The following is a 9,693-nucleotide window of genomic DNA, read 5'->3' as shown; positions in this document are numbered from 1 at the left end:
CTCACCTTCGCCAACTCTTCCTCATGCGTATACATGTCTGTCCATGATAGTCTTAACATTCTTCTATACATCCACATCTCAAATGCCTCTAACCTACTCGTATATTATTTGTCAAGCGTCCACGTTTCACAGTCGTATAAAAGGGTACTTATACCATATATTTCCACTACTTTCATTCTGGTCTTCAACTTTAGGTTGTTGTTTGACAAAACTGGTCTCATCTTATGGAACACGTTTTTTGCTATTGCTATTCTTTGTTTTATATCCTCTATGTCACGCGTGTCATGGATAGTGCCTAAATATTTAAATTTTTTTACATGTTTGATGGTCTCTCCTTTGCTTGACAAGGGGTAGGTCGTGTTGTCATTCTTTGACACCAACATCTATTCGGTTTTCTTAACATTTAGTTTCTGGCCCAAATCTTCACTTTTGCACACCAGTATATCAATTCTGCACGTTTTCTGGAGAGTATGTCATCAAAGTAACATCGTCTGCGTATCTTATGCTATTCATATTCTGCCCTCCAACGACGATGCCGTTCATATCTTCAATTTCGTTCAATATTATTTCACTATATATGTTAAAAAGGTCTGGTGATAAGACGTAACCTTGTCTTACTCCCTCTTACTCCCTTCTCGATGTTAGAGAAGTCCGATGTTTCATTATCAAGTTTGACACACGCTGTTTGATTCCAGTATACGTTTTTCACAAGTCAAAGGTCTTTACTGTCTACAACGATCTTTTCTAAGATTTTGAAGAGCGTTGCGTGTTGTACTTAATCAAAAGCTTTGGAATAATCAATGAAGAATAGATAAAGTGATTTTTCTTTTTCGATTTACCGCTACATTATTGTTTTCAATGTAAAGATTGCATTTACCGTACCCTTTTATTTAACAAAACCAAACTGCTCGACACTTTTCTCTGAAAAGATCTTGCTCCTCATTCTTTTCATAAGTAATATTAATATAATTTTTGTCTCATTATGCTGATTTGATTTCTTCGATTTTACAATCTCATGTTCCGCGGTAACATTTGAAATAATCAAATTGGTATACTTTTGGATTAAAAAATACTTTTGAAAATTATGTTGTACTTCCGATTTCGATTTAAGCAACAGGGCACTTGTGTTCTCGGTAACGCTGACATATTATGTGACCTTTTGATACCAAAGCAAAATGTCGTTGTAAGGGTGGCAAGTTTCATCACCACCGTCGTTAAATTTTACACAATTTCAATTTCTGATATCTCAGCTCTTGGAGTAATGAGAAAGTGGTTCTATATCAGAATTTAAACATTAGAGCACGAACTTTTTTCATTTAAATTTCATGCTTTTATCACTAATTTGCACGATTCGGGGGTTTTGTGTCCTTAATTCCCCGAGTTATACTTGTGTACTGAAATCGTTCCATCGCTTATTTGTTATGACGACACCAAAGAGGGACAACTCATTGCATTGCTTTTGAAAGGATAACATTTTTATATAACTTGACCGAATAGGGTTTTGCTAAATGCCTCCGATCATCATCATCATCATCATCATCATCATCATCATCATCATCATCATCATCATCATCATCATCATCATCATCATCATAATCATCAGCATCATCATCATCAATCATCATCATCATCATCATCATCATCATCATCATCATCATCATCATCATCATCATCATCATCATCATCATCATCATCATCATCATTATCATTGTCGTCGTCGTCATCATCATCATCATCATCATCTCATCATCATCATCTTTATTTTTATTATTATTATTTTTATTATTGTTATTATTATTATTATTATTATTATTATTATTATTATTATTATTATTATTATTATTATTATTATTATTATTATATTATTATCATTAGTATTATTATTACTATTATTATTATTATTATTATTATTATTATTATTATTATTATTATTATTATTAATTGTATCATTATTATTTGCATTATTATCTTTAACAATAATATTATTGATAATAACATTTAAGAAGAATTTTTTTAATGAAGACTTGAGACGTAAATTCTTAATTAGTCAAATGCCCTAGATACTCTTAAGACACGTATTTAAAAAAACTGTCACCGTAATCAGGTGTAAAATGAGTACCCGGACGTCAGCAGCGCTGTCTCTGTCCGATAAAAAATGTAATATCGCCTAACAGGCGTCATGTCTCGTCCTACAAGTTAAGTGTTACTGTTGGCCAGGGACCCCTTGTAAAACGCTTTGAACACGTTTAGTGGATATTGCTCTATATAAAACCTCAGTTTATTTCAAAAGCCACACATTAAGGTCAGTTTAACGCCTGATTAAAGCAACCAGAAATCGCTTTACGCCTCCTGATTCCCTGGTGGGGATTCTGACCTCTCATGGTGGCCAGGAGGTCACATTTGATTTGTCTTCTGTCCCCACTATTTTGGTTTGTACTAGCCATTTCCGGAGTCCTTGGCCGAGAGGGAGACAGTCAAATGTTTATAATTAATTTTGGGAGACATTTTCATCCATCTATAGAATACTGTAATATTTCTTTGTTTTAAAATTCATGTTTTATAAACAGTTCTTCCCCCCCCCCACACCCCCCTCTCCCTCCTCCCGAATCAAATAATATGGAAAAAGATCTATGTCTTCAATATTCACCCATTCAAAGCTATTATTATCATATCGAGTTTACGATTAAAATCACTGAAGTCAAAACATACAGCATTTATTTAACTAAAATATCGTAGACAACAAGTATTATCAGTTACATATTTCAAAAATATATTCCAACCAGACACTATGAAATCAAAATCATTTTGAGAGTAGAATCAAATTTTTCTTGCACTTTTGGATTTTGAACTCCGACCTTTATTCCATACGCAATACTGCAAGTGTATCAAAATAATACACAGGTATATTAAAACCCATCATAAGGGATGAGAAATTAGTGGCTCTTGTTAGTCTTCGTGTCAAAGCCGTATTTAAAAATACATTGTTACGATAATTAACCAGCAATTTATACTTTTAAGAATAACATGAGTGGATTCTACAAGAAACAAAACAAAAAAGAAAATCAAGAACTCAAATATTTTACCATATCACAAACCGTTTTATTTAAACAAAAATAAGGGGATGGGGATTGACCAACGTGCACTTATTTACAGATCTGGTCGCCCAAATGATTATAGGCTCATTGTTGTAACGGAAATCTCCAACAACAACAAAATGTCGCAAATTATTGATGTCCATTACAACAATGTTGAACTAGGTCCATAATTGCGTTCGGATCTCATACCTGCATATATGTACACGTCCGGATTTACCATTTTAGATGTGACATTTGTTGACAATGATTACCAGTCTACTTTGTAGTCAAAACCACCCCAAAACAATTTAATGAAAATATTCCTTCACAAGTCAATGAAATTCAAAATACACTTATTGGATAAAGTACAAAAAAAAAAAACAAAACAAACTCTGCAATCAAAACATAAGACGCAAAAAAGAAATGATGAAGAAAATGCATGAGAAATTAGAATAGGAAAATCATTATATTTTGAAAAGGCACCACAAAATCACCCTTAACCCCTCGTATGACCTATATTATATATTTCGTGAACTTGGATTTCCCACTGATTGGAAAATCCAGTAAATGTCAAAAACTCTATATTGTTTCATAAATATGATTATTCCAAAATTATTCACTTTTGGTCACTCGTTTCATCCAGTCATAAACATTTAACATCGACCTTTGAAGATTTACATGGAAACAAATTGAGGACAACAATGGCCAGCCCTTTGACACGCTGTGTGATCCTAATAATGGCCATACCCCAATGACATGCTGTGTAATCCTAACAATGGCCATACCCAATGACATCACAACAATGGCCTACCCCAATGACATCACAACAATGGCCATAACCCAATGACATCACAACAATGGCCATACCCCAATGACATCACAACAATGGCCATACCCCAATGACATCACAACAATGGCCATGCCGCAATGACATCACAACAATGGCCTTACCCCAATTACATCACAACAATGGCCATACCCCGATGACATCACAACAATGGCCATACCCGAATGACATCACAACAATGGCCTTACCCCAATTACATCACAACAATGGCCATACCCCGATGACATCACAACAATGACCATACCCCAATGACATCACAACAATGGCCAGACCCCAATGACATCACAACAATGGCCATAGCCCAATGACATCACAACAATGGCCATAGCCCAATGACATCACAACAATGGCCATAGCCCAATGACATCACAACAATGGCCAGACCCCAATGACATCACAACAATGGCCATAGCCCAATGACATCACAACAATGGCCATACCCCAATGACATCACAACAATGGCCTTACCCCAATGACATCACAACAATGGCCATACCCCAATGACATCACAACAATGGCCATACCCCAATGACATCACAACAATGGCCATACCCCAATAATATGTCAACAATGGCCATACCCCAATGACATCACAACAAAAGCCATACCCCAATGACATCACAACAAGGGCCATACCCCAATGACATGCTGTGTGATCAAAATAATGGCCATAACCCAATGACATCACAACAATGGCCATACCACAATGACATCACAACAATGGCCATACCCCAATGACATCACAATAATGGCCATACCCCAATGACATGCTGTGTGATCCTAACAGTCGCCATACCCCAATGACATGCTGTGTGATCCTAACAATGGCCATACCCCAATGACATGCTGTGTGATCCTAATAATGGCCATACCCCAATGACATGCTGTGTGATCCTAACAATGGCCATACCCCAATGACATTACAACAATGGCCTTACCCCAATGACATGCTGTGTGATCCTAACAATGGCCTTACCCCAATGACATGCTGTTTGATCCTAACAATGGCCATACCCCAAGGACATCACAACAATGGCCATAGCCCAATGACATCACAACAATGGCCATACCCCAATGACATGCTGTGTGATCCTAACAATGACCATACCCCAATACTCAACGGAGTTTTTAATATGTAAATCTCCATCTCATCATCTGCGACATTTATGTTTACTTCTTTTTTTGGTCGTGGTATTGTTGTTGTTGTCGTCGTTGTTGTTTTTATTTGTTGTTGTTGATGATAATGTAAGCTTGAAAATTTTTCTTGGCAAAATGGTCACACGTATGCGTAGGGAAGTCTCAAGGTCTTTTCCATTTTTTGGCATTTTGCATCCTTAGCCCTGTTTAATTGATATGAAAAAGTTTTGTAAGGACACACAAATAACATATATATATAAAAGTGGATACACGGAATCCTTCAATTATAAATTCCTAGACAATAAAGATCCAAACAAAATAGGATTCAACGGTCGTGACGTCACTTTCCTCGTAACGACGCATAGTTACTTTGTAACTGGTTCTAAACTATCGGAACAATGGCGGACGCCCTTATGAAATACTTCTCCGACGAGCATAAAAGTGGAGAGGAGAAAAACATTATAAATCTGATCATGTTTTGACTTTTATACATTCTGATTACATGACATGTGAAAAGGCTCTAGCCACCATGAAAAATAAAAAGTACCGATTTTCTTTGTTTAGAACCAAGCTGATGATTGCTGGGTAGATGTGACAACAGACTATTGAATGCTCTTCAGCAGAAAAAATACAAGATCACCAAACAACTCGGTTCAACCTCTTGTTCGACAGAAATGTCACAACTAACATCGGACAAAAAACCTGAAATAATAGACACGTTGTGTTTTCCACATCTCCCCAGATTCCACAATATTTGGATATATTAATGGGGTAAAGGATAGCTTGATCATTAGGAATACGGATATCTACCATACTGATATAGCTACCCTGGTGCCCTTTACCCCAGTATAAGTATGGGAACGGTCCAGGCAGCCGATAATCTGTATGAATGAATGAATGAATGAATGAATGAATCAATCAATCAATCAATGAATGAATTTATATAGCGCCTATATCCACAATGTGCTCAGAGGCGCTTTAAAATATGCAAATAAATGGCCATAACAATAAATTAATAATTTAAGCATAAAATCTATCATATTTGAATAGCATCAACCAATTTGTAATTTAATTACCACGCACTGTGCTACAAGATGAAAATTTAGGATATCTATAATATATAGGCCTGATAGAAATGTTAAACATCAAATGATTTTCTAAAGAGATGTGTTTTAAGTTTATTTTTAAAATTTTCAAATGTCGGACATTTTTTGAGGGTTGAAGGCAGTTGGTTCCATAAGAGGGGTGCCGACTGGCGAAAAATCTCTCGCTAAAAGACGATCTACAGCGAGGAACCTGGAAGAGATCTTGACCACTGGATCTAAGTTCTCTCTCAGGCACATAGAGATTAACCATATTTTGTAGGTATACAGGAGCTGTCATTAAAATATTTAAAAGCATAGCATAGAATTTTAAACATAATTCGGTTGTTAACAGGGAGCCAATGCCAAGTTATGAAAATCGGCGTTACCTGCTCTTTCACCCCACAACCAGTCACCATTCTAGCAGCTCTATTTTCCACTTTCTAAAGCTGTCTAATTATATATTTTGGTGACGATTGTAACAGAGCGTTACGGTAATCTATTCGGTTTAGCACAAATGATGTCATTAATGTTTTGACTCAGTATCCAAAAGATGTCTAACTCTATAAATTTTATGGAGATGAAGATGACAAATATGAGCAACTTTACCAACATGAACGTCAATACACAATCGTGAATCTAAATATGCACCTAAATTCCTGACATTTCCACCATGTACAATCTTAATTTGACTACCAGCAATGCTCAATGATTCTATTTCTGTTCTTTTCCGGTTATTTCCATAAAAACTTATTATTTCCGTTTTATCGTCATTTAACTTTAATTTATTTAAAACCATCCAATCTTTTATGTCTTTCACGCACGCTTCCACTCGAGATACAATGTCCTCTCTCGTATCGTTAGTAACAGGGAAATAAATTTGAGTATCGTCGGCATATAAGTGAAAATTCAACTCATACTCCGAGATTATAGCATCTATGGGTGTTGTATACAAGGTATATAAGAGGACCAGGGTAGTACCCCAAACTGCAGAACACTAATATCAGAAAGAGAATCTTCAATGGCAACACACTGTGTGCGGACAGAGAGATAAAATTCAAACCAGTCCAAAGCATCATTTTGAATATTAAAATCGGTTTGAAGTCTGTTTAAGAGCAATTTCCGATCAATTGTGTCGAATGCGGCACTTAAATCAAGCAGTATGAGCACTGCCGTCTTCTTATCAGCAACATAATTAACAAGATCATTGTGCACTTTGGTCAAAGCAGACTCAGTGCAGTGTCCCTTACGATAAGCAGACTGTACCATTGATCGAAAGTTGCTCTCATCTAAAAGGTATTCAATTTAGAGCATATAAGTTTTTCTATTATTTTAAATAACGTAGACACAGGCCTGAAGTTTTTACAGTTATTTTTGTCCAATGAAGGCTTTTTCAATAAAGGGTGCACACGGACTGCTTTCTTAAGGCATGCTGGAACTGTCGAGGTGTGAAGACTAGATTGAACGATGTCGAGAATCACCGGCGCCAGCTCTTCTACACAATCCTTTAGAAGCCATGTGGGGATAGGGTCAAGTCGGCATGTCTTCTTTGGCAGTAGTTTGATTACATCTTTGATGTCTTGTAGTGTGGTGACAGACCATTTATCCAAAATGCTGTTCTTTTCTTTATCTGTTGCTTTGGATTTTTCAGGCTGTGCAGATTCATGTTGGTCGAGTTGCTTTCTGATGTTGGCAATCTTGTCGTCAAAATAAGTATTAAAATTTTCAGCGAGCTCATTTGCATTTTGGTAATCTGGTAGTTGTTGTGTTTCTGATTCAGGGGAACGTTTCAGCACTATTAATGAAATCAATTTTGATCTGCTTAAAAACAAAGATGCCTACTCCCATAACTGAGTGGTTCAAAGAATAAGTTCGAGCTGTAATAAGGTTTTTTTGCTGCAAAAGGCAATTAACCTTCTGAAAGCCATCCAGAATTGTTAAGCGTGTATGGAGAATCTGTGATGAGCTTCAAAAAAGTAGTTTTCTGGTTCAATGAGTTTCAACAAGGTTGATCAAATGCGCATGATAAGCAACGTGCAGGGTGATCTCCTTCTGCCCAATCACAACAAAAATGGCCAACGTGTTGAGACCCTGATTCGTGAAGACAGGAGACTGAAAGTTCGCGAAATTGCCTTTAGACTTGGAATACCAAAATCTGCTGTCGAAAGAATAATCAAGTAATTGGACTTTAGGAAAGTTTCCGCTCGGTCCGTCCCGAAACAGCTGACAGAAGAATATCAGGCACAGCGTGCAGAAGTGTCACAGAACCTCCTTTAACGAGTCCATGATGAACAAGAAATGCGAGTTGGACCTGGTGAAGACCTTGGGCCTGTTGACCAGTTTGTGTGTTTTCTTGACCATCGGATCACTGGTTGAGAACCTGGGTTCACCACAACACGCCAGAATCAAAAAAGGATTCGACGATCTGGAAATGTCCTTCTTCGCGACCGGCCAAAAAGTTCAAAGTGCAACATTCAGCGAGAAAGTTGATAGCCACCGTGTTCTGGGATGCTAAAGGTGTTCTCTTGATTGATTTTCTGCAACCAGGTCAGACAATAAATACTGTCAGATACTGTGAAACTTTGAACATACTTAAAGAGGACGTAAGACGAAAGAGACCCAGTCGGCTCAGCAAGGGAGTCATTTTTCAACACGACAATGCCACTCCCCATACTGCAAACATGACAAAGCACTGGTTCCAAAGGAATGCGTGGGAAGTTTTACCACATCCTCCTCACAGCCCAGATCTCGCCCCGTCAGATTTTCATCTGTTTGGGCCCCTTAAGAGACATTTGGGTGGAAAAAAGTTTGACGACGACTATGAATTGATTTCAGAAGTGGAGAATTTCCTGAAATGTCTTGACGTCAATTATTTTATGGAGGGGTATTTGCCCTCCTGTCACGATGGAGGAAATGCATCGATCGGAACGGCGACTACCGTGAGAAGTAAAGAAATGGTGTCAAAGTTTATACTCTAAGTTTCATTCAATTCTATTTACAACTTTTGAGTTACGAGCTTACTTACCTTTTTCTGGGACTGCCCTTGTTTGTCTGAGATTAAAAGATTCAAAAAGTTTTAAAAAAAATTGAGTATTGCTGTCTTCTGTGTTACCAATATGAAAATTTAAATCACATATTATTAAAAGCTTTCCTCTTTCCGTTATTTTGTCCAAGAGATAGTTTTCGAAGTCATCAAGGAACCCACTCACTGTATTTTTGTTCTTTGTATTTGGTGGGGCTCTATAGATTCCAATCACGCGATAGCTAAAATTAGCAATGGTGACCATGAGCTCAATATGTTCAAAGTTTATGAATTCAATTTCATTGTGTACTCTATGAACGTTGAGTCCTTTTTTATAAAGAGCAAGTACACCACCACCAAACTGACCAGACGAACGATTTTGGACTTGGGCACAGTAACCCTCAGGTACAATTTCATTTACTATGTTTCATTCTTCGTCATGAAGCCGTTTCCGTTAAAATCAATAAATGAATGTCTTTCTCAACAATCATATCATTAATTAGAATCGTTTTGTTTCTTGCTGATCGTACG

The 9,693-nt window shown here is 37.0% G+C and overlaps 1 protein-coding gene across 1 annotated transcript in view; it reads right to left on the bottom strand.

The window, feature by feature from the left end:
* Positions 1 to 3,077: 3,077 nt before the first annotated feature.
* LOC144966940 (uncharacterized) overlaps positions 3,078 to 9,693 on the bottom strand; it is a 33,524-nt gene continuing 26,908 nt past the window's right edge. The window contains exons 5-6 of the mRNA XM_078903635.1: positions 9,166 to 9,191; positions 3,078 to 5,261 (exon numbers count right to left, since the gene is read on the bottom strand). Coding sequence (XP_078759761.1) covers positions 5,256 to 5,261; positions 9,166 to 9,191 — 32 coding nt within the window. The 3' untranslated portion in view covers positions 3,078 to 5,255. The remainder of the gene's footprint in view (positions 5,262 to 9,165; positions 9,192 to 9,693) is intronic.

This window comes from Berghia stephanieae, chromosome 3 (genome assembly GCF_034508935.2).
Source record: "Berghia stephanieae isolate SIO BIC M18660-M18661 chromosome 3, UCSD_Bste_1.3, whole genome shotgun sequence".
Lineage (NCBI taxonomy): Eukaryota > Metazoa > Mollusca > Gastropoda > Nudibranchia > Aeolidiidae > Berghia > Berghia stephanieae.
This window is presented reverse-complemented; position numbering and strand designations above follow the sequence as displayed.